This window comes from Staurois parvus, unplaced genomic scaffold (genome assembly GCF_062004578.1).
Source record: "Staurois parvus isolate SC_StPar_1 unplaced genomic scaffold, SC_StPar_1.0 ptg000665l, whole genome shotgun sequence".
In the NCBI taxonomy this organism is placed as follows: Eukaryota; Metazoa; Chordata; class Amphibia; order Anura; family Ranidae; genus Staurois; species Staurois parvus.
The window spans coordinates 282,786-307,632 of NW_028318461.1; the positions used below are offsets into that span (position 1 = coordinate 282,786).

Genomic DNA, 24,847 nt, shown 5'->3' on the forward strand with positions numbered 1-24,847 from the left:
GAAATTCTAATTTCAAATCGAATAAATTAGAATAGAAAAAAAAAACAAAAAACAATAGAATAACAGTTTTCATAAATTTGCATTTCAAATAGATTAGAAAAATAGTAGAATAGAATAAAATTGAATATAACTGTCTTCCGAAATTAGAATTCGAATAGAAAAAAAAAATAGTACTGTCTTCCAAAATTCAAATAGAAAAAACTATAAAAAGAATAACCACTTTCTCAAATTTGAAAGGAATACATTTGAATCAATTAGAAGAGAATAGAATAGAAAATACTAGAATAGAAAAACAAACAATAGAACAGAATAAAATACAACCATCTTCTGAAATTCGAATAGAATAAGGCCAAATTGAATTAGACGCGAATCAAAACAAATTCTGAAAATGAATTAAACTAATGTAACAAAACAAAGTTTTTTAAATAACTAATTGAAACAAATGTTTTTATGCTACACATGCCTAGAAGAAAAGTAGCCATATTAATCCTAAACACATACACAATGGCCGCAAGAGCACATAGAAAACCATGGTTTTCATAGTACCACATTCTCACTACAATGGAGCAGAGAGGTGAGAAAAATTGCAGCATGCCTGCATTCTTTTGTACCACCTGAAGTCTCTGCACCACAGTTCTGAAGCCATGCATAAAAATGAATAAGATGTCATTTTCTGACATTCCAAAAAAAAAAATAAAAAAAAAAATAGTGCCTTATGCTGTAAAAAATTCCCCTGACCGACCCTGTACAGAACAGACAAGCTAAAAGGATCATTATAGCATGCAAGCTGGTGTGAGCAAGCCATATCTTGTACTGAACACAAGAGGTTTAAATGATTTCTTTTAACTACATACAGTGGATGTAAAAGGTCTACACACCCGTGATGTAAAAAAAAAAGAGACAAAGATAAACAGTTTCAGAACTTTTTTTCACCTTTAATGTGACGTATAAACTGTACAACTCAATTGAAAAACAAAACTGATATCTTTTGGGGGGGGGGGGGAAGTAAACATAAAAAACTAAAATAATGTGGTTGCATAAGTGTGCACACCCTCTTATAACTGGGTATGTAGCTGTGTTCAGAATGAAGCAATCACATTCAAAATCATGTTAAATAGGAGTCAGTACACACCTGCCACCATTTAAAGTGCCTCTGATTAACCCCAAATAAAGTTCAGCTGTTCCAGTAGGTCTTTCCTGACATTTTCTTAGTTGCATCCTACAGCAAAGGCCATGGTTCCAAGAGAGCTTCCAAAGCATCAGAGGGATCTCATTAAAAGCTATCAGTCAGGAGAAGGTTACAAAAGAATTTCCAAGCCACTAGATATACCATGGAACACAGTGAAGACAGTCATCATCAAGGAGAAAATATGGCGCAACAATGACATTACTAAGAACTGGACGTCCCTCCGAATTTGATGAAAAGATGAGAACTGGTTTGGGAGGCTGGCAAGAGGCCTACAGCAACATTAAAGGAGCTGCAGGAATATCTGGCAAGTACTGGCTGTGTGGTACATGTGACAAATATCTCCCGTATTCTTCATATGTCTGGGCTATGGGGTAGAGTGGCAAGATGGAAGCCTTTTCTTATGAAGAAAAACATCCAAGCCCGGCTAAGTCTCCCAAAAGCATGTGGGAAAATGTTTTATGGTCTGATGAAACCAAGGTTGAACTTTTTGGCCATAATTCCAAAACATATGTTTGGCGCAAAAACACTGCACATCATCAAAATAACACCATACCCACAGTGAAGCATGGTGGTGGCAGCATCATGCTTTGGAGATGTTTTTCTTCAGCTGGAACTGGGGCCTTAGTCAAGGTAGAGGGAATTATGAACAGTTCCAAATACCAGTCAATATTGGCACAAAACCTTCAGGCTTCTGTTAGAGAGGTGAACAGAAGAGGAGCTTCACCTTTCAGCATGACAACGACCCAAAGCATACATCCAAATCAACAAAGGAATGGCTTCACCAGAAGATTAACCTCTAGCCTACAGGGCACTTATACCCCCTTCCTGCCCAGGCCAATTTCCAGCTTTCAGCACTGTCACACTTTGAATGACAATTGCGCGGTCCTGCAACACTGCACCCATATGACATTTTTATCATTTGTGACAGAGCTTTATTTTGGTGGTATTTAATCACCTCTGGGTTTTTTATTTTTTCTTAAACCAAAAACCAGACAATTTTGAAAAAAAAAAGTTTTTTTCTTAAGTTTTTGTTATAAAATTTTTTAAATAAGTGATTTTTCTCCTGAACTGAAGTGCGCTAATGAGGCTGCACTGATGGGCACTGATGAGGAGGCACTGGTAGGTGGCACTGATGGGCATTGACAGGCATCACTGATGGGCACTGAAAGGCAGCACTGATACATGGCACTGATAGGCGGCACTGACTGGCAGCACTGATTGGCATTGATGGGTGACACTGAAAGGCAGCTCAGATGGGCACTGATATGTGGCATTGATGTGCACTGGTAGGCACTGACGTAAGGCAGTGATGGACACTGACAGCTGGCACTGCTGGGGCTACACTGATCATCAGTGCCCTGATGATCAGTGTACATGTACCCTCCACGGAAAGCAGATTACCGGCTCTCCTCTCCTCTCGAGCTGTCAGCGTGACAGCTCGAGAGGAGAGAAATGCCGATAACCGGCATTTCCCTGTTTACATGTGATTGGACACAGCTGATCACATGACCGAGCCAACATCTTCGGCTCTTTCCATGATTGGTGATCCGCTGTGTCCGAGTAACGCAGCACAGCGCACCGCCGATCACCACACTGCGCGCTCCCTGAGCCACGCATGCGCAGTGAAAATGGGAGGACGTCATATGACATCCTCTCAGAATGAGAGAACCACCTTGCGTCCGTCATATTACTATATGGCGGGTGGTAGGTGGCTAACATTTTGGAATGGGCCAGCCAGAGCCCAGACCTGAATCCAATCTAAAATCTGTGGGGTGATCGGAAGAGGGTTGTGTACAGGAGATGCCCCCGCAATCTGACAGATTTGGAGTGTTTTTTCAAGGAAGACTGGACTAATATTGCCAAGTCAAGATGTGCCATGCTGATACTCATTCCCAAAAAGATTGAGTGCTGGAATAAAGTCAAAAGTTGCTTCAACAAAGTATTAGTTTAAGGGTGTGCACACTTATGCAACCATATTATTTTAATTTTTACTTCCTTCCACCTAAAAGATTTCAGTTTGTTGTTCAACTGAGTTGTAAAGTTTACAGGTTACATTAAAAGGTGGAAAAAGTTCTGAAATTATTTGTCTCATTTTTTACATCACAGAAACCTGACATTTTAACAGGGGTGTATAAACTTTTTATATCCATTGTACAGTGGGTATAGAAAAGAATCACCCCTTTTAAAATAATCACATTTTGTTGCTTTGCAGCCTGAAATGAAGACAGACACAGTTTTTTGTTTTATCCAGCTGTATTTTTCTCAGTACAACTTAAAACATCCAAGTGGAAGATATAACACCAACATGTCAGAAAAAAAAATGAGTTGGAAAAAGGATCACCCCCTCCTAAAAATGACTTGTAAACTTGATCTAGTGTAGCTAATCACCTTCTCAAAAGGTACACAAAGCCATTCGACTTTCAACTGTAATCAGCTGTAGTCATTTTGATTAACTCAGCATAAAAAGAGCTTTCCTGGAGCATTTCAGTCCCTGGCAGTGCAAATGAAGCAAACAGTCAACTACAGTTAGGTCCATATATATTTGGACACAGGCACAATTTTAGTTTTTTTCAGGTAATTACCAACACATATTCAAGGTATAGTTATATAATGGATTTGGGCTGAATGTTTAATTTGAGGGTATGTACATCCAAATGGAGGAAGGGTTTAGGAATTACAGCTCTTAAGGTTAGCCATCCCTTCTTTTTCAAGGGAACAAAAGTAATTAGACAATTGAATCAAAAGCTGTTTCATGGCCAGGTGTGGGCTACTCCTTTGTTATTTCTTCATCAATTAAGCAGGTAGAAGGTCTGGAGTTGATTCTAAGTGTGGTATTTGCATTTGGAATCTATTGCTGTGAACCTACATCATACATTCAAAAGGAGCTGTCCATGCAAGCGAAACAGGCCATTGCAAGGATTCAAAAATGAAACAAATCCATCCAAGAGATAGCAGCAACATTAGGAGTGGACAAATCAACAGTTTTGCACATTCTGGGGAAAGAACGCACTGGCGAGCTCAGCAACATAAAAAGGAATGGACGTCCATGGAAGACAACAGTGGTGGATGATCGCAGGATCCTCTATAGGGTAAAGAAAAACCCATTTACAACATCCAGACAAGTGAAGGACACTCTGCAGGAGGTGGGTGTAATCATTGTCAAAGTCTACAATCAAGAGAAGACTTCACAAGAGCAAATACAGAGGGTTCACAAGGTGCAAACCATTCATAAGCCTGAAGAATAGAAAAGCCAAATTAGACTTTGCCAAAAAAAATCTAAAAAAGCCAGACCAGTTCTGGAAAAGCATTCTTTGGACGGATGAAACTAAGATTAATCTGTACCAGAATGACAGGAAGAAAAAAAGTGTGGAGAAGGCCTGGACCAGCTCATGATCCAAAGCACACAACGTCATCTGTAAAACATGATAGAGGCAGTATGATGGCATGGGCATGCATGGCTTCCAGTGGCACTGGCTGATTGGTGTTTATTGATGATCTGACAGAAGCAGCTGGATGAATTCTGCAGATAGAGATATACGGTCAGCCCAGATCCAGCCAAATGCAGCAAAGTTGATTGGATAGCGCTTCACAGTACAGATGGACAATGATCCAAAACACACTGCAAAAGCAACCCAGGAGCTTTTGAAGGAAAAGAAGTGGAATATTCTGCAATGGCCGAGTCAGTCACCTGATCTTAACCCAATTGAGCAAGCATTTAACTTGAAGGCAAAAATAAAAAGGCAGAAAGACCCACAAAGAACAACTCAAAACAGCTACAGTTAGAGCCTGGCAAAGCATCAGAAAGGAGGAAACCCAGTCTTTGGTAATGCATTCCAGACTTCAGGCAGTCATTGCCAGTAAAGGATTCTCAACAAAACATTAAAAATGAACATTTTATTTACGATTATATTCACTTGTCCGATGACTTTTGGTCCCTTGAAAAAGGGGGAATGGCTACTCTTAAGAGCTGTAATTCATAAAGCCTCCAATTTGGATGTACATACCCTCAAATTAAACCTGTAGGTCTCCAGTCTTTTCTGCCTAGTGTCTCAGGAGTATGGACATGAAGTTATGCTGGGACTGGTTGTCCCACAACTTTTCCTTTTCTTTATTTCCTGGACTTTTGTGTTCCTGCAGAGATCTTCTATCAACAGTGGGACTTGGCGATAGGCTGGATAATCTAGATCCAGTGGTCACCAGTCTGACCAGCGAGCGTGCGCAGACTGCCAGCTGTGCGACTATGCCCTACAGACCGTGGTGGCCAGCGAGTTAAAAGCCTCGTGGGATGCATATGACTTTTGGAGCTTTTAGTCTGTGTCACAGTGTACCCCTGGCCCACAGCCCCCACACTTCACTGGAGAGGAAGATCTGTCACCGAAGCTTCACCCGTACTCTCTGCTGGATTGGCAAGTAGTGCCCCTCCTCTCCAAGACACGGTGCAGGACACGAGTGCTTCCTGGGGTGATCAGTCCTGTGGGGTCCCCATCTCACCCACCTCCCTTCCCCCTTCATGCACCAGTGCCCTGGAAAGGGCGTGGGCTTAGCCCAGGTACCTCGCTCCTGGCTGGACCCTGGTAGTGCAGGCTCTCTCCTTCCCTCTGCGGTCTGGGACTCATCTGGGGCTGGAGGGGTCCTTGTCCTGCTGTGTGTGTGGGGGAGGGTTGTCCATTATGGTTTGCAGGCCTGCCTGGATCAGGGGATGCAGGGCACATTGCATGTGGCTGGGATGGCCAGTGGCCATGTTATTGTAGCTGCAGTGGCTTTATTCGTGGAGGTTTTTGGCCTTATGCCTCTAGTGCCAGACTCTGTGACCATTTTTCTGGAGATTTTTTGGCCAGTAGCCATTTTTTGGGGGTTTGAGTGGCTATCAAGCAATGGAGGCCAGCTGGGGGAGGTCCTTGGTGGCCATTTTCCCATAGCCTATGGCAGGGATTCTCTTAGGCACCACGAGCTTGTGAAGACAGGGATCAACACACACGCTGTTCGGCACGGACAGCAGGATACGTGGGCACCTTGGCAGCTCCTGGGGGTGGGGGAGAGTCCTCCCTGGGGGTCCCCCCCCCTTTTTGCGGCGGTGTCCAGCTGGGGGGACTGGTCCCATGGAAGCTCAGGAGCATGCTGCACCTAAAGGGCCCCCTCTGGAGGTTCCAGGTCCCTCAGCCCCCTAGATGCATTGTCAGTACAGTACAGGACACGGGAACTTAAGTTTTTAACATGAAGTATATGCAGCTACCTCTAAGTTATTAGACACAGGTATAAAAGGGAAATCTGCTCAGATATTCCTTATATAACCCCTCCAATTTCCAGCTAAATTCAGTTTTGTAAGTAATAGGGAGACCAGAGGGGAAGAACCCTTGTCTCATATAACCGTGCCTGCAACCAAAAAGCAGGAGGGTGTACTGGCACTTAGGACTTCTGGAAGGGCCCACAGAGAGTATGCCAGTAGTCTGAGTATGTTCAAGTACCACATTCACATTGGGCCAATTCTGTATGATAAGAATCACTGAAATCCCCTACATCAGGGGTGGGCAACTGTGGCCCTCCAGCTGTTGGTGAACTACAAGTCCCATCATGCCTTTGCCTTTGAGTGTCATGCTTGTAACTGTCAGTTTTGCAATGCCTCATGGGACATGTAGTTCTACAACAGCCACAGTTGCCCACCCCTGCCCTACATCTCAATCCTACTGAACAGCTGAGGGAGCATCTGGGAGGGACAGAAAACCATAGATTAGTGCAAACCAGAGCATCTACTGCAAAGGCCTGTGGCTCCCTGGACCTAGCAACAAACCTTTCCAGTTTGTTGTTGCATTTGGACACTAGAAGAGCAACATCTGGCATCCACCATATGTGGCAAAGGACTTGGAATACCCCTGAATGAAAAACCCATTCCCACAGATTCAGACATTGATGACCAAGAATGTGGATGGTGGACAGAGCTGCAACATGAAGTTCTACCCAATAGAGCATCATGTTTGCTTCCTTTTGAGCTGTGCCCGTTTGATGGCTGATGTAGACCACAATTGTGTCAATTTCAGGCTGGATTCTCATAGAGGGCCCTCACAATTGAAAGGTCCAGCATTCAAAAGAAAACCAAATTGCCCTTAGCTAAAGGATGTTGATGGGAAGACAGCTGCCTTTGATGACCAAGTCCCATGTACAGAGGGGATCCAGGATTCCACCCTGCCCAGTAGACCTACCATCCATTGTGAGAGCCCTCCACAACTTTGGAAGATAGGGGTTCCATGGGTTGGAAATCCACCATGCCAGCGAGAGTCTGGCCTGGTTGGTCAGACACATGGAGTGTTCCAAGGGCCAAGCCCGCTTGTCTCGGGTGCCAGAATGTTTTATTATAATGGTCTGGATTGAGACTAGGCATACAGTACAGCCTTGAAGGAGGCAATTATTAGACGCAGGACCCTCATGCACATTTCAAGAGAATTTCCTCTGACCCCCAAGAGTGTGGGAATGAGAATGGAGACACAGAAGTTGACCCTGTCCAAGCTCTTCTGCCCCAGGATAAAGTCTAACATCAGGCCCAAGTACTCTAGTCTGTGAGATTAATTCAGCAATTACATCCACAGGTTGAGGACCTAATCGAAGTTCTACAGAGGCTGCAATGTCAGCTCGACCTTGGCTGACAGGGAGATTAATATTTTCAGTAGGAGACTGTCCAAGTACTCCACAACCTGAATACCTTGAGCACATAGAGCTAGAGACAAGTACCTTGGTGAAAACACTGAAAGCTGTGGACAGGCCAAAAATGGAAGGATGGCAAATTGGTAATGCTGATCGTCCACCAAACGCAGAGTGCATTGATGGAGAGGAAAGATGGCAATGAGTAAGTAGGCATCCTGAATGTCTACTAAAGCCAGAAAGTCGCCCAGAGGAAGAGACCAATCTGGCAGTTTCCATGTGGAACTTCTGAACCCGTAGGAATAGAGTGAGTCTTCAGATCAAAAATGGGTTAGATTTTGGTTTGGGAACCATAGAAATGCAAGCATAGAAGCGTTGAAAGCATTTATCTTTTGGTAATGCCCCCTGCGACAGAAGCTGCTGGACAGCTGGAAGAACTGCAGTTTGCAGGGAGAGAGGAAATCTGAAACAGAGAGGAGGGAGAGTTCAAAACTTCAGTTTATAGCCCCTGGAAATGACACCCTGGACCCAAACGTCTGAGATTTCCTGGGATGAGAAGGCCGACAGACATCTCTACACGCAGAAATAGGGGCACCCCATCCCTGGGAAAAGGGATTGGAAACAAACTTGGCTGGTTTGGAGGGCCAAGTATTTCTAAGATAGCTTTTTTCCTTGTTTAGAATTGGAACTGGAGTACTAAGAGGGATGAAAGGCCTTTTCTGAACCTCGGGAGTAGACGGCGAAGTCTTCTTTTTCTGAAATAGAAGTGTAACTTTAGTTCCTGTGACCTCCTTGGTATTACCATTCAAGGTGTTTCTTACATGCGTGCTCTGCTGGTCAGCATTTAAGCCATAGGATCCTGCACATGTGAATGGAGAGAAGACTCATCCCAAAAGGTCTGGAAAAGCACATCCACCAAGCCATTCATACAGTAGTGTAAAGCAACAGGTAAGAAGTCTGACTATAGACTGAAACATCTGTTAAGAATAAACTGGGATACCAGGCTAGAGTCCAATACAATAGTATGGTAGATGGCAATAAAAGCAACAGCAGGTTCCATAGCAAGGCCCATCAATAAAAAGAGGGGCTTAAGGAGAGCCTCTAAACTTTTGTCCAAGTCCTTGCACACAGTATTATCCTTTTCACAGTTTGTGAGGGTCTTAAGATATGAGATTATTATTATAATAATACAGGATTTATATAGCGGCAACAGTATGCTCATCCCTATACAACATGAGGGCAGTCTTTCCGCTTTTGCAGGAAACTTCTCAATAGTATATTTCTCTACAAAGCATGTTGGGGTAAAAATCTTCTCTGGGCAAGGGCAGTCTCCATCCGGAAAGGCTTAGCAGGTGTTGACAATTTCAGGGACCCCATTCTGAAGGCTCTCTAACAGGAGTGTATAGCATCAATAAGGCCTTCTTCACATGGGCAATGATGCCCATATAGTGTGAACAGTACCTGTTAGGAGTGACTTGCCTGCACACCTGTCACATTAGGACCAGGGGCTGTGTCTGTGCAGTTGCCACATCCTAATGGACTTCCTGTCCACAGCACCTAGAAGTTAGAATATCTGCAATAAATGCCCATTCGGGATATACAGGCATCATCTCCCATGTGAACAAGGCCTTAGGGTAGCTATAGCATGGATATTTTAGCCAAAGGCTTCTCATCCTCATTTATATCACCAAAATGCAGGGGTCTTCCTCATCTTCCATCTTCTGTGGTAGTGCGTCTGCCTTAAGGGTAAACTCAGGCACTAACACAGGAGGGGAAACTTAGGAGTCACCATTGTGACCCCTGGTATCAATGGCATCTAAGAGGCCTACAATTCTGCCCACAGATGTGGAAAAAAACTCTCATCTTGATAAAAAGGACTAAGGGTGTGCAGTAAATGAGCTTTCAGAGTGCCTAGAGAAATACAGGGACCGGTGTAAATAAACAATCACCCCCCTTGGAGCCACGGGCTGAATCTGTGCTATCAAAGTCATCTGACCCTTTCCTTTTATTTGCTTTGGATCAGTTATGTACAGTGCAAAATGTTCCCAGGTCAGTACTTATGAACTCCACTGCTGTGGAGAGGATTTCCAGTAGCAAACATTGTAAGCTGCTGTATATCCAAGTAGCTTAGCTGACTGCTGGACCAAGAGTTGCTATCACAATGAACTAACACTCAGAAGAGGAACAAGGCAGAGGGCCAGCACAGGCACCTGAAGAGAGAAATAGCAACAAATGCATTTTTCAGTAGCATTCCTGGCCCTCAGTGTAACTATCACCTATAGTTGCAGCAAAGCTCCCTTTCTGGCAGCGGCATAGAGCTAGGCACCCTGGGCAGAGAAATTTTTAAAGGGCTTCCATCCTTCTCTTACCATTGGCAGATGTTTTACATTTAGGCAAGAATAAAAAGGATCAAACCTCTATTCTGGCTATACCACCCAAAGGGATCTTCAGGGACAGGGCTCTAACACTGGCAGACCTCGGCCCTTGACCCATATAGCATCCAATAGCTAACTCAGTGCTATGCACTATGCGCCAAGGTGAAAGGCCACACAGAATCCAGTGCCCTCATCAGGTACAGCCATAGTGATCCACCACTATGGTTGTACCTAATAATGGATTTACAGTGCCTTAAAAAGTATTAAAATTCCTTGAAATTTTCCACATTGTCATGTTACAAACAAAAACAAATATATTTTATTGGGATTTTATGTGATAGACCAGAAAATGGAAAGCATATGGTACAACTGCAAACCTACCAAGACAAGGCTTTCCACCTAAACTGACAGGCTGCGCAAGAAGAGTATTAATCAGAGAAGCAGCTAAGGGACCCATGGTAACTCTAGAGGAGCTGAAGAGATCCACAGCTCAGTTGAGAGAATCTGTCCACAGGACAACTATTAGTCGTGCACTCCCCAAATCTGGCCTTTATGGAACAGTGGCAAGAAGAAAGCCATTGTTGAAAGGAAGCCATAAAAAGTCCCGTTTGCAGCTTGCGAGAAGCCATGTGTGGGACACAAGAAACATGTGAAATAAGGTTTTTATAATAAATTCAATAAATTGCACCACCCTTTAGAGTGCTTAGTTTAGGTCTCAATGGAGGTCAACATGACGCTGGTATTAAATTATTACACTTAAACCAGCTTTTATGTTTTGGCTTAAACAAAACGCAGAACACCGCTTTACCATATGGAATTTGGCTCCAAAAACATGGCTACCGCCATGCGGAGCACAGGAAAATGGCACCTAATGATTCCCATATAAAAGAATGAGCGCTGTATCATCCAATCAATTCCCCCTGAAGCCATGTGACCCGATGGCGCAACATTTAGGGGAGGGGCTCTGACGTCACGATGCTCATGCAGAAGGAGCCAGACAGATACTAAGCAAGTATAGACTACTGAATTGCTAGCAAAGGTGTGGAGTATTTTAACAGCGTTTTTTACAGCATTTACATGAGTGCATTATAGTGTACTAATAAATGTTTTAAAAGAGGATAAGGCATTATGTTCCATTACTTAATATGGTACATGAACCAATGGAGGACGATCACTAAAGTGAGGGGATCCAAACCCTTTAGGATAATTATCCCATCCATCCACAGTCCACTTAAATGAGGTCATAAATAGCTTGTGTTTCTTAACAGTTTGGTCATATTTACCAGGTGAGAGCACAACTGGTGAAGGTGCACATATGGTTGTTATGACAACACATTACAGGTGAACCAAGGACTAGTCGATTTGTCAACAATACTAAGAAGGAATGTATGGTCACAGATGAAATATGGACACGGTTTTAATTTTAATAATTTTTTTCTTAGAAGAAAACCTGTTAAGAGTCAGCAAAAGAATTGAGACAGGGGTGGAGGTTCACCTTCCAGCAGGACAACGACCCTAAACATAAGCCAGAGCTACAATGAAATGGTTTAGATCAAAGCATATTCATGTGTTAGAATGGCCCAATCAAAGGCCAGACCTAAATCCAACTGAGAATCTGTGGTAAGACTTGAAAATTGCTGTGCACAGACGCTCTCCATCCAGCCTGACAGAGCTTGAGCTATTTTGCAAAGAAGAATGGGCAAAAATTTCACTCTCTACAACCCCTTGGGAAAAAGTATTGAATCACCACTACCGGAAAATGTGCATTGGTTATAAAAAAAAAAAAAAAAAAACACCCACAATCACAGACCTGCCTCAAATCTATTTTCATTTAACATTCCAACCTTCTGGCTTTAACACTTAAAAAAAGAAAGAAAACTGCAGTCAATTGCAACAGTTTTTGCAGATGTAACTGTAGCGAAAGGTGGTTCTACAAAGTACTGACTACAAATGCACACAACACTTTAGAAATTTGTAAAAAAAAAAAAATTGAAAGCCATTTATCATTTTCCTTTCACTTCACAATTATGTGCCACTTTGTGTTGGTCTATCACATAAAATCCCAATAAAATAAATGTAGGTTTTAACAACGTAACATGACAAAATGTGGAAAATTTCAAGGGGTATTAATACTTTTTCAAGGCACTGTGCATATACTTTAAGCCAGGGGTGGGCAACTGTGGCTGTTGGTGAACTACAAGTCCCATCATGCCTCTGCCTTTGGGAGTCATGCGTGTAACTGTCAGTTTTGCAATGCCTCATGGCACATGTAGTTCTACAACAGCTGGAGGGCCACAGTTGCCCACCCCTGCTTTAAGCCATAAATGGATGTAAGGGTTAGACTCTTTTGGAATTATATTTAAAATATCTAAACCAAGAAGAACAGATGAAGACTAGCATCATGGACATTTCAAAAACAGAACAAAATGTAAGATGTTTTATCCACAACTTTGACACAGACTTCGCTACTAATACATACATTTTACTCAGATAAACAGGATAGAAGAATCACAGCCATAGTTCTTTAAGTAACCAAAAAAGTCTCAATATCCAAATTTCATTCAACAGTTAATAATATGGTTCAATTGTATGCAAGCTTAAAAGGGTTTCCACATCTCAAAGAAGAGCAGAGTTCTATTTTAGACCTCTATATCCCATTCACCTCCTTTTTGTACAACTTAAAAGTCAGATTTCAGCAGTAAAACTGCTCTTGGAGAAATCCCATACCGATCATTAAGGTATAGCAGTTTCTTGCAAGGACAAGGCTAGCTATTGCTTTTAAGCTGAGTGTTTGAGGGTAGGTCTTCTCTTAAAAGGGACTTTCCACTTTATGAAAAGCTGTCCCTTAATTCAGCCTCCACCACACAGCAAACCTCATCTATAGAGGCACTCAAGAGATAATGTGCTGGACAAAATCAAAAGTGCATATATTTGACTGGGGAGCTATGCCAGATTTCATATGACATCTCTTCCTGCTAAAATCTAAACCACACCAACAGTCCAGATAAAGAAGCGGGGTGAGGGCTGTATCAAGAGTGTTCAATTTTGTATTAACAGGAAAACCCCATTAAGAGCAGCAAACAAACCACACTAAATTTATACAGAAGAAAACATTTAGAATACATTTCATACTATACATAGATTTTACCCAAGCCTTTAAAAAAATATTTGTAAACATACTTTAAACGTTTCTAATATGTTACGTATAGTCTTTTACAGGTATGGTGTAGGTGCTATTAGAAACGTGCCATAACATCATGTACCACAATATTTTATCAAAGCATGAACACATGCATTTTCTGGAGAGCTAAGGGAAAACCAAAACGTTTCAGTCAAGTAAATCTAAAGAAAAAAGGAAAAACCCTCAACCATTCAAAAATGCAAAAAAAACCAAAAAAAAAATTGTTGACAATGTTGTACACTTAAAATTCTTTCATCGAATGTTTATTAAAACATGGGCAATACAAATGATCCAAGCTGAGGATTATATAAGAAAGAAAAATTTGGACAAATGAAAGTCTGTAAAAAAAAAACGAACAAGTCCAAACATGTCTAACTGTATTACTCATTTTTATTGTCAACACTGTTGGGGCTGGACTGACTAATTCTTTGTTCCTTTGACCGGGATGTATGTCTTTCACGACTCCGGGACCTTTTACCGTTTTCTTTATCATGTGAATATCTTCTAGTCTTTTCCCTGTCGCCACTTTTCCCATGGGAGGATAGGTCCTCTCTGTAAGTGCTATGCACTGTGTTGGAGTCTGGACTTGTATGATTTCGGCTAGATTTTCTGGTTCGTTTACTGTCTGGACTGCTGCTCCTGGACAACTTCCTTTTGTGACTTTCACGCTCTGGGGACTTTTTCGGAGAGCCTTTAACTTCTTTTTTCGACGAGTCCTTGTTTTTGCTGTGACTGGCCTCGCGATCAGGAGATTTGGAGTCACCCAGGCTCCTACTTCGTTTGCTTCTGGACCTTTCTGGGGTTCTTTTTCGATCTCTACTTCTGGACCGACCCTTGGCTTTGGATTCTTTGTCTTTGCTTTTTCCGCGATCTCTACTTTTGGTTCGGTCATTATCCAGGCTTTTTGATGAAGCTCTTCTGTTTTCTTTGCTTTTGCTTCTCTCTTCAGCTGTGCTGCTGGATCTACGTTTTGTTTTCACAGATTCCCGTTCCTTACTCTTTGCTTTTTCATGTCTATCTTTGCTCTTGTCTTGTTCCTTGCTTTTACTTTTGCCTCGCTCCTTGCTTTTACTTCTGGCCCGCTCCTTGCTTTTACTTCTGGCCTGTTCTTTACTTTTAGCTCGCTCCTTGCTTTTACTTCTACCCCGTTCTGTACTTTTATCTCGCTCCTTGCTTTTACTTCTACCCCGTTCTGTACTTTTAGCTCGCTCCTTGCTTTTACTTCTACCCCGTTCTGTACTTTTCCTTCTCTCCTTGCTTTTACTTCTACCCCGTTCTTTACTTTTGCCTTGCTCCTTGCTTTTACTTCTACCCCGTTCTTTACTTTTGCCTTGCTCCTTGCTTTTACTTCTACCCCGTTCTTTACTTCTCTTTCTCTCCTTGCTTTTACTTCTACCCCGTTCTTTACTTTTTTTTCTGTCCTTGCTTTTACTCCTACCTCGTTCCTTACTTTTCCTTCTTTCCTTGCTTTTACTTCTACCACGTTCTTTACTTTTTATTCTTTCCTTACTTTTACTTCTACCCCTCTCTTTGCTTTTCCTTCTCTCTTTACTCTTACTTCTTACTCTCTCTTTGCTTCTCGCTCTGTCCTTGCTTTTACTTCTACCTCTCTCTTTGCTTTTACTTTTTGAAGTTTCATTTTTTGACTTGCTTTGTTTTGCTCTCTCCTTACTTCTGCTTCTCTCTTTATCTTTTTTTTTGCTGTCTGATTGTTTTTCTTTTTCTCTTTCCCGTTCATGTCCTTTTCCCTTGCTTCTTGATCTGGTCCGATCACGCTTGCTGTGCTTGGCATCTCTGCTGCTTTTAGCATTTTCCTTACTTTCACTCCGGCTATCAGACTTTGCTCTTTTTTTGCTCCATGACTTATCCTCTTTTTCATCTTTGCCATGTTTCTTAGACTCCCTTTCCTTGCTGCTTGATTTGCGATCTTTGCTTTTCTTCCCATGGTCGTTTTTTTTGCTTGGACTCTCAGATGGAGCCCTTTGGTCAGACAGTTTCCTCTCCCTTCCTCGAACTGGACTTTTTGGATTGTCTTTTTCATTCATTTCACTCCTGCAAAAATCAACAATTTGTAGAGCAATTAGCAGTGAAATCTGCACATTTAAAGGCTTTTAACCATGCTGGAGATCATCTGAGCATAATACAGATGTGTCCTTGCCTGCATCTGAGACTTATCACAAGATTATGGTGTACATTTTTCTGCCATCTCTATCCAAATGTAAAGCTTGATACTGCAAATCAGACAAAACTCAGACATGCTCTGCAAGCCCCAAAGGCTAAGCTACAATGTCAATTCTGACCTCTTGATCTTGAGTAGCTTAACTACTTTCATGCAAACAACTAATTTAAAACACATTCAAATAATCTTTCTACTGATGAGAATTTCAACAAGAGGCTCAATCATTCAGTAGCATTTAGCAATCATTCATTCAGCCTGTGTGCCTTAGCCCTAAGCAGTGGTCATTTTAGCTAAGTCAGGACAACAAAAATAAAGAATGAAAACGATCGTCCACAATACCCTCGTAAAGAGTAAACCAGTAATTAATAGTCCATGAAAACTAAAATGTTCCTAACCTCTTATACAAAGATTAGACATTACTACTTTTTCAAGTCATAAAACCAGATGTTTCTACTTTACACAACAAATAAAAATATTTGTGAAATAAGAGACTTATATGAACACTTTACTTGTTTTATGGTCATATCCCTTTTAAACACGTTTAAAAAGAATAGCATGCTGAATGACAAAACAAAATAATCTCTGCATCTCCAACAGAAAGTAGTGCATAGAGATGGAGCTGACTGCTTCATAGCCAGGAGAATTTGCTAATGAAATCCCAGAAATCGAAGATTAAATCTACCCAAAGCTAATATGTTAGTATTTGGTCTCATTTTATTTGCATTTTAGTTTGAACATAATAGTGTATTTTGTTCCCCCAATTTTTAAGTGGACATTTCCACTCCCTATGGCCCTTCCCAGCCACTGGGTCCTAGGCACCCTAGGTCCTAGGAATATTATGGCTGTAATTCCTTTATATCTAAATAAAAAATATTGCACCAGAACATAGTAGTGTATCTGTGAAAGTTTTTTTTTTTTTTTGTTTTTGAAGTGGTGCAATTTTACCAATGCAGTTCCCAGGTCTGCACAACAGCTTTTCCAAAAACAAGGTGACCCACCTTCTCTAGGAGGTATAAGTATCCAGAGGTGATCCAGCCCACTAGATATCACCTTCAAAACTGGAAAATACTACTTGGGTGGGCCTACTATTAAAAGCCCACTCCCTTCCCCCAGCATAATTAAACCACTTATTAGCACAAGTCGTCAATGGAACTCCCTAGGGGTGCTTCATCACACACTAGTAACAAAAAGGGGGGGGGGGGGGGGGCAAGAGGCACCATAAATTTAACGTATCGCTGAATGTATATTATCTGCCAAGTAACCAAAAGCCAGACATCAAAAAAGGGGAATGTGAAAAGAGATTCACAGAAAAAGCAATTACATAATGAACAGCAAGCGATACTTAGAAATTGCAAAAAAATGATGCTTTATTACAAAGATTGCATACAGGTGAAACTTGAAAAATTAGAATATTGTGCAAAAGTTAATTTATTTCAGTAATGCAACTTAAAAGGTGAAAACTAATATATGAGATAGACTCATTACATGCAAAGCAAGATAGTTCAAGCCGTGATGTCATAATTGTGATGATTATGGCTTACAGCTCATGAAAACCCCAAATCCACAATCTCAGAAAATTAGAATATTACATGCAATCAATAAAACAAGGATTGTACATAGAACAATATCGGACCTCTGAAAAGTATAAGCATGCATATGTACTCAGTACTTGGTTTGGGCCCCTTTTGCAGCAATTACTGCCTCAATGCGGCGTGGCATGGAAGATATCAGCCTGTGGCACTGCTGAGGTGTTATGGAAGACCAGGATGCTTCAAAAGCGACCTTCAGCTCTTCTGCATTGTTCGGTCTCATGTCTCATCTTTTTCTTGGAATGCTCCATAGATTCTCTATGGGGTTCAGGTCAGGCGAGTTTGCTGGCCAATCAAGCACAGTAATCCCACGGTCATTGAACCAGGTTTTGGTGCTTTTGGCAGTGTGGGCAGGTGCCAAGTCCTGCTGGAAAATGAAGTCAGCATCCCCATAAAGCTCGTCTGCGGAAGGAAAAGTGAAGTGCTCCAAAATCTCCTGGTAGATGGCTGCGTTGACCCTGGACTTAATGAAGCACAGTGGACCAACACCAGCAGATGACATGGCTTCCCAAATCAACACAGACTGTGGAAAGTTCACACTGGACTTCAAGCATCTTGCAGTGTGTGCCTCTCCATTCTTCCTCCATACTCGGGGTCCTTGGTTTCCAAATGAGATGCAAAAGTTGCTCTCATCAGAAAAGAGGACTTTGGACCACTGAGCAACAGACCAGGTCTGTTTTTCTTTAGCCCAGGTAAGACGCTTCTGACGTTGTTTGTTGTTCAGGAGCGGCTTGACAAGAGGAATACAACATTTGAAGCCCATGTCCAGGATCCGTCTGTGTGTGGTGGCTCTTGATGCACTGACTCCAGCCTCAGTCCACTCCTAGTGAAAGTCCCCAACACTTATGAATGGCCTTTTCCTGACAATCCTCTCCAGGCTGCGGTCATCCCTGCTGCTTGTGCACCTTTTTCTTCCACACTTTTCCCTTCCACATAACTTTCTATTAATGTGCTTTGATACAGCACTTTGGGAACATCCAACTTCTTTTGCAATTACCTTTTGAGGCTTTCCCTCCTTATGGAGGGTGTCAATGATGGTTTTCTGCACAACTGTCAGATCAACAGTCTTTCCCATGATTGTGATTCCTACTGAACCAGACTGAGAGACCATTTAAAGTCTCAGGAACCCTTTGCAGGTGTTATGGCTTAATTAGCTGATTAGAGTGGGACACTTTGAGCCTAGAATATTGCACCTTTTCACAATATTCTAAATTTCTGAGATTGTGGATTTGGGGTTTACATGAGCTGTAAGCCATAATCATCACAATTATGACAAATCACGGCTTGAACTATCTTGCTTTGCATGTAATGAGTCTATCTCATATATTAGTTTTACCTTTTAAGTTGCATTACTGAAATAAATGAATTTTTGCACGATATTCTAATTTTTTGAGTTTCACCTGTATGTAGACATTTAGGTAAATACCTCAGTTAGCCATCACCACAAGATGAGACAATACAACAAAGTATGACCTAAAACATGTAGTCCAGCAGGGGACACGGATACATACGCCTGTGCTGGGTGTACATCAGGCTGCACATATACCAGGACATATACCTAAATGTCTACATATGCAAGTTTTGTAATAAAGCATAATTTTTGAGGAATTTCTGAGTATCGCTTTCTGTTCGTTATGTAACCGCTTTTTCTGTGAATCTCTTTTCACATCCCCCTTTTTTGGTGCTTCATCACACAGCCTGGGCTCACAGTGGAACATTACATAGAACAGCACTCGCGCATTACAATACAATACAAGTCCTGTTCTTTGCAGCAGTGACGACGGCCCACCACTGAAACTGAAGATAGACCCTGCTTGTCACATGACTGGCTGAAAAACACCTAAATCTGAGGTATGCATCCTGGAATTTTTTTTTTTAACTTACTGTGGGGAAGGGACCCAACTGGAGGTGTGTTTTCACAACCCTAAAGGATACTTGAAATCAAACTTTAAAAGGACATACTTATCTCCCTTGATCCAGCGTTCTCCACTAGAATATCTCATCCTCTGGGTTCTCTGCATCTCTTGCCTCCAGTGTGGGGGAGTCTCACTTCTTCTAAATCGATCTCTAGATCTAGATCTTGATGGTGTACGGTAGCGCTAAAAAAAGAAAAAAAAAATATTTTTCAGACAAATCAGTAATTACAGTTATTTTGATTTTTAAGATGTAAGGGATCAATGCATACCTGGCTTATCCCTGTGGAAGAGGAAAATCAATGTTAGTAGCCACTGCTACCACAGTGATCCTCACTAATTTCCTGATCACATGCTGGGTGGCTGTCATCCTGTATAGGGATTACAGGGAATTGCTCACTCGCACAGGTGCCATTCAGAGAACTTGAAAGACCAAGTGGATCACTGCAGTAGCAGGCAGCTACTATTCTGATCATCCACAGATATCAGTGAGGGATGGAATGTGCATACATACAATGATCTGGACCAATGTAACTATGCAAAAAAATAAATTTTGCCTAAGCAGTGCCCTGAAAATAAATCTCTTTTGCTTTGAATTCCTCCTATAAAATAGACGTGCATTTGCTGACTTAGCATGTGAGGGTGAAAAGAGGGTAGGTGAAGAATTAAAGTATGTGGTGCCCATTCAAAGTTTGATGGAAGGAAGTCACGTAATTGGTGCTTCTTTGTTTGTGACCATGCTTAGACACTCTTGTTCTGTAGCCTAACAGCTGTAAATCTGCAGTGTAAGATAATTTAATGCATTACTGCCTCTGCATCATGGGTTTGTGAGCTGTGGCAATGTCACTCCGCATTCTCTGTTTCCTTGCCGAAGAGAAAGCCGTACCTGACAAACTCTCTCCTGCTTCTGCTTCATAGATTCATTGGACCTATACTTTTGACACTTAGCGCTGCTGCACATGCATTTTGGAGGCTTGACACCTCAGGTATCTGCCATAACATGTGGAAAAAAGTGGACTTGAGTGTTGCCAGAAAACCATGAACCATTTTCATGAATTTCACAAAACAATAGTGCAGCGTGAGGATAAATTAAAATATATGTACAATACAATAGTGCAATGCAAATATATCAAACTCGTGTCACCACAAACTGAAAAGAATAAAACAAAGGAATCCAAATGTGAAGCCAAAAACTGTGAATTCAGTGGTTCTTCAATTAAGAGAAATGACAGATGTAGATAGCAAACTTCTTAATGATAAACCACACAGCACCTCTGTGTACAACAGACGGAGGCTTACCATGATCATATGGCCCCCAATTAAGAGTGGTGAGCCAGCACTTATGCATCAATCCAGCTTTCCTAGAAACCACAGGTCAAATGATAGTACTGCTGCATTATATCAGATTGCTGTGCATATATATATATATATATATATATATATATATATATATACACACACACATATATATATACACACATATATATACACATATATATATATACACACACACACACACACACACACACACACACACACACACACACACACGCAGTTGGACATAGTATCATGAACAAGAAAGACAGGCTCTCCATAGTGTAATCCTAATTAAAACACCAATTTTATGTGGTAAATGCCCTTACAATGAAAAGATGACAACCAGGCACTTCATATCAAATAAAAATTTTCCAGAATCCAAGATGGCCATGGCGGGATCACATACTGGTAGTGGTGTGTGTTTCATCTCTGCTCTACTAGTTTTTTTCAAAGATTATACTGGCGCTGCACTATTGTTTTGTGGTGTTTATTATGCTAGCTGCTATGTTTTGTTAACATCCAACAAAGCCCTAGCGCAGATTTTTCCTTCTCATTTTCATGAATTGCACATACTAGCACAGCAGATTGATTGGCTTGGGAAAAAAAAAAAAAAAAAAAAAAAGATACAAAACATATTTAAAAAAGAAATGCTTACTCTGGGGCCTCTTCCTTTAATTTTTCTTCCAGACCTCGTTACCAAAAGTCTTCTCTGGTAAAGGGAATTGCTAAAGCACAAAAACAAAACACAAATAAAAAATAATGCAGGAAAGCAACTAAGGATGTGCAGTTTAGACAGTAAACATTATCAGTCTGCAGCTTTTCATATGCAAATCCATTATCCTTGGTGAAAGAACAAATAACTAAAACCACTTGCCTTTCCCTTTCTCGTTCTCTGTCATTGCCTCGTGCTTCTTTCTCATCAACTCTCTGTGGACTTCTTCTCATTAAGAACTTGTTCTCTGGCACAGTGGGGATCTCTTCTGGACGTACAGTGGATGTGACTTGAACCTCATCTTCATTTTCACTCTCAGAACTAAGGGACATTCGGGGTTTTGAGACAAAAAAAAAAATCCATAAGAAATGAAAAACCAAGCGTGTCTAAGAGCCATCTAGATATATTTAATAGAAAAATCATGAAGAGCTATAATCATACAAAAGTGCACTAACTTAGAGCAACTGGTTATTAAAATACTGCATATTGCTTGCTAAATGACTACACAGTCCTCTTATTCTTATTAAACCCCTTTAAAAAAAAAGGTCTGTTTATAACATGTTCATTCCACTAAGTCTAATACTAATCTAAGGAACAGCTTTGGTCCGTTCATAAAATAGGATATTATTTCAAAACTGAAGCCAATGAAACTGACAAAACACAAGCAACATGGACCTGTACTAAAATAACTAAAACATGGTAAAGGGGCAGCATAACCTTTAAAGGGGTGTGGAAATTTTTTTAAAAACTACTTGTTGAGGGACTAAATCGGGGCCCCAATCTACTTGTCCCTCATGAGAATCTACTTGTCCAGATAAAAAAAAAAAAAAAGTTTTAACCAAAACTGTATTTAAATCAGAGGTGATATTAGGAATGTCTGGGGCTTTTAAAAACAAAAGGACTTTATGGCGACTTAAACGTTTAATATTTTTAACATTGCGCTGTATATCTCCTCCTCCTCTCCCTGCCACTCTTCAGCCCCGCCCATGTTCACTAGCAGGGAGGGGAGAGACCTTGAAGTGTAAGGAGCATAGATTGGCTGCTCCTCAGGAAAGGGTGGATCAGGGCTTAACCTTAATCCCTTTCGTTGTCAGAGACGTTTTTGCATTTTTTGCACAAGTTTAAAAATTCATTTTAGGCCTGAAGATTATATAAAAACTCCTAACATTATATGTTTTCTGAAAGCAGAGACCTTAGAGAATACAATAGTGGTAGTTCCAATTTTTTATGTCGCATGATATTACTGTAAAAGTTCAGTAAAAAATACAAGTAAGTTAATTTTAGGGCACAAAAAAAAAGCAATAAATTACCCTATTTTTTGTAAACTATAAAAGATGAGGTTGCACCAAGTAAATAGATATCCAACATGTCAAACCTTAAATTTGTATGCGCTCGTGAAATGGCGGTGAACTTCAGTACCCTATTTTTTCTATAGGTCGACACTTTTAAAGCTCCTTATAGGTCATCAGTTTAGCATTACGGAGGAGGTCTGGTGCTAGAATCATTGCTCTCATTCTGGCGTGCGTGGCGATGTGTGACGTGTATCACAATCAACACTTTCATGCATAGGCGCCCCAGCACGTGCGTTTCAGAAAACACACAAGATGCAGCACACAGGAGTTATGGTGCACTTTCTGATACTGCACTAAAACTTCAGGACCTCAGTCTATGGGAAAGCAAGAAAACCACGGGTTAGCTGCACTTTAGGAAAAGTACAGCGGGGCAATGTGAAGTCACCCTAATTGAGCAGAGAGGTCATACTAAAAGCTTGTTAATTTGCACACAGGACTGCTTTCACACCTTTAAACTATTCTCTTAATAAAAGAGAAACTAGTACTCTGGTCAGTACCAGATATCCACAGAGGCAAGGATACATCATAAACATAAAAGTTTTTTTTCACAGGCAAGGCAGACATTTATCAAATACCAAAAAAAAGTAATGTTGGTATGGTAATGTAAAGTTTTTTAGATATAAATAGTTCTCAGCAGATTTTTTCCTCAAAAGTATTGTACCTTTTCTTGTTCTTTTTTCGCTTTTTCTTTCCCTTTTTCTGTTTCTTGGAAGTTTTCTTGTGCTTCTTTTTCTTCTTTTTAGATTTTTCTTCCTCTTCCGAGTCTGATGATGAATCAGAAGAGGAATCAGACCCACTTGAATCTTCTGTGTCACTGGAGGAGGAAGATTTGTGCCTCTTCTTCTCTTTTTTAGCTAAAACCAGCAAAAAACAACAAATATTAGATTTGGACGGCACGCAAATCGCAATACATCAAAAAGTTACGATGAACCATCCATTATGGCCATTACCTACAAGGCCAAAACCAGTGCTGAAGCCTGCCCTTCCCTAAATCCTAGAAGCAGTGTAAAGTTTTAGATAAGGCAGGAGGCATCTACTCCCCACTGAAGCTAGCAAGGTTTTATGCAGACAAACAACCTCTAGTACTGGATGGGGTCTCATACATTGCCTTGAAAAAAGTATTCATACCCCTTGAAATTTTCCAAATTTTGTCATGTTACAACCAAAAACGTAAATGTATTTTTTTGGGATTTTATATGATAGACCAACGCAACGTGGCACATAATTGTGAAGTGGAAGGAAAATAACTGGTTTTCAAAATTTTTTACAAAGAAATATCTGAAAAAAAGTGTGTTGTGCATTTGTATACAACCCCCGAGTCAATACTTTGTAGAACCGCCTTTCACTGCAATTACAGCTGCAAGTCTTTTTGGGGATGTCTCTGCCAGCTTTGCACATCTAGAGTGTGAAATTTTTGCCCATGCTTCTTTGCAAAATAGCTCAAGCTCTATCAGATTGGATGGAGAGTGTCTGTGAACAGCAATTTTCAAGTCTTGCCACAGATTCTCAATTGGATTTAAGTATGGACTTGACTGGGCCATTCTAACACATGAATATGCTTTGGTATAAACCAGGGGTCTCCAGACTTTCTAAACCCAGTTTACGGTCCTTCAGACTTTAGGGGGGGCAGGTCTGTGGCCATTGGGAATTGAAATTCTCCTGATGTCAGTGGGAGTAAACAATGCATCTTTGGTATTAGGGGGAGGAATAGTGCCCCATTGCTAGTGTCAGTGGAAGGAATAGTGCCCTATCAGTGGTGTCAGTGAGTGCCTCACCATTGGTGTCAGTGGGAGGTATAGTGCCCTGTTGGTGTTAGTGGGAGAAATAGGGCCCCATTGTTGGTGTCAGTGGGCCCTATTGTTGATGACAGTAGTAGGAATTATGCCCCATTCCTGGTGTTAGTGGGAGGAATAGTGTTTTGTGTCAGTGGGAGGAAAGATGCCTCAATGGATGGATAAAGGCAAAGGGCCACATCTGGCCCCCGGGCCGCAGTTCGGAGACCACTGATCTAAACCATTCCATTGTGGCTCTTGTTGTATGTTTGGGATTGTTGTCCTGCTGTAAGGTAAACCTGCACCCCAGTCTCAAGTCTTTTCGCTGACTGCAAATGGAACTCCTTATGGCTTTCTTTCAACAATGGCTTCTTCTTACCACTCTTCCAAAAAGGTCAGATTTGTGGAGTGCACGACTAATAGTTGTCCTGTGGACAGATTCTCCCACCTGAGCTGGTGCTCTCTGCAGCTCCTCCAGAGAGTTACCATAGGCCTCTTGGCTTCTTCTCTGATTAATGCTCCTTGCCTGGCCTGTCAGTTTAGGTGGAAGGCCATGTCTTGGTAGGTTTGCAGTTGTGCCGTACTCTTTCCCATTTTTGGAAGATGGATTGAACAGTGCTCCGTGGGATGTTCAA

The 24,847-nt window shown here is 41.3% G+C and overlaps 1 protein-coding gene across 3 annotated transcripts in view; it reads right to left on the reverse strand.

Moving 5' to 3' along the window:
• Positions 1-12,601: 12,601 nt before the first annotated feature.
• PPIG (peptidylprolyl isomerase G) overlaps positions 12,602-24,847 on the reverse strand; it is a 45,621-nt gene continuing 33,375 nt past the window's right edge. For all 3 annotated transcript variants that reach the window (XM_089651877.1, XM_089651878.1, XM_089651876.1), the window contains 5 exons: positions 23,102-23,294; positions 21,251-21,409; positions 21,032-21,101; positions 19,109-19,245; positions 12,602-15,430 (listed from right to left, as the gene is read on the reverse strand). In XM_089651877.1, the coding sequence (XP_089508003.1) occupies positions 13,759-15,430; positions 19,109-19,245; positions 21,032-21,101; positions 21,251-21,409; positions 23,102-23,294 (2,231 nt within the window). In that variant the 3' untranslated portion in view covers positions 12,602-13,758. The remainder of the gene's footprint in view (positions 15,431-19,108; positions 19,246-21,031; positions 21,102-21,250; positions 21,410-23,101; positions 23,295-24,847) is intronic.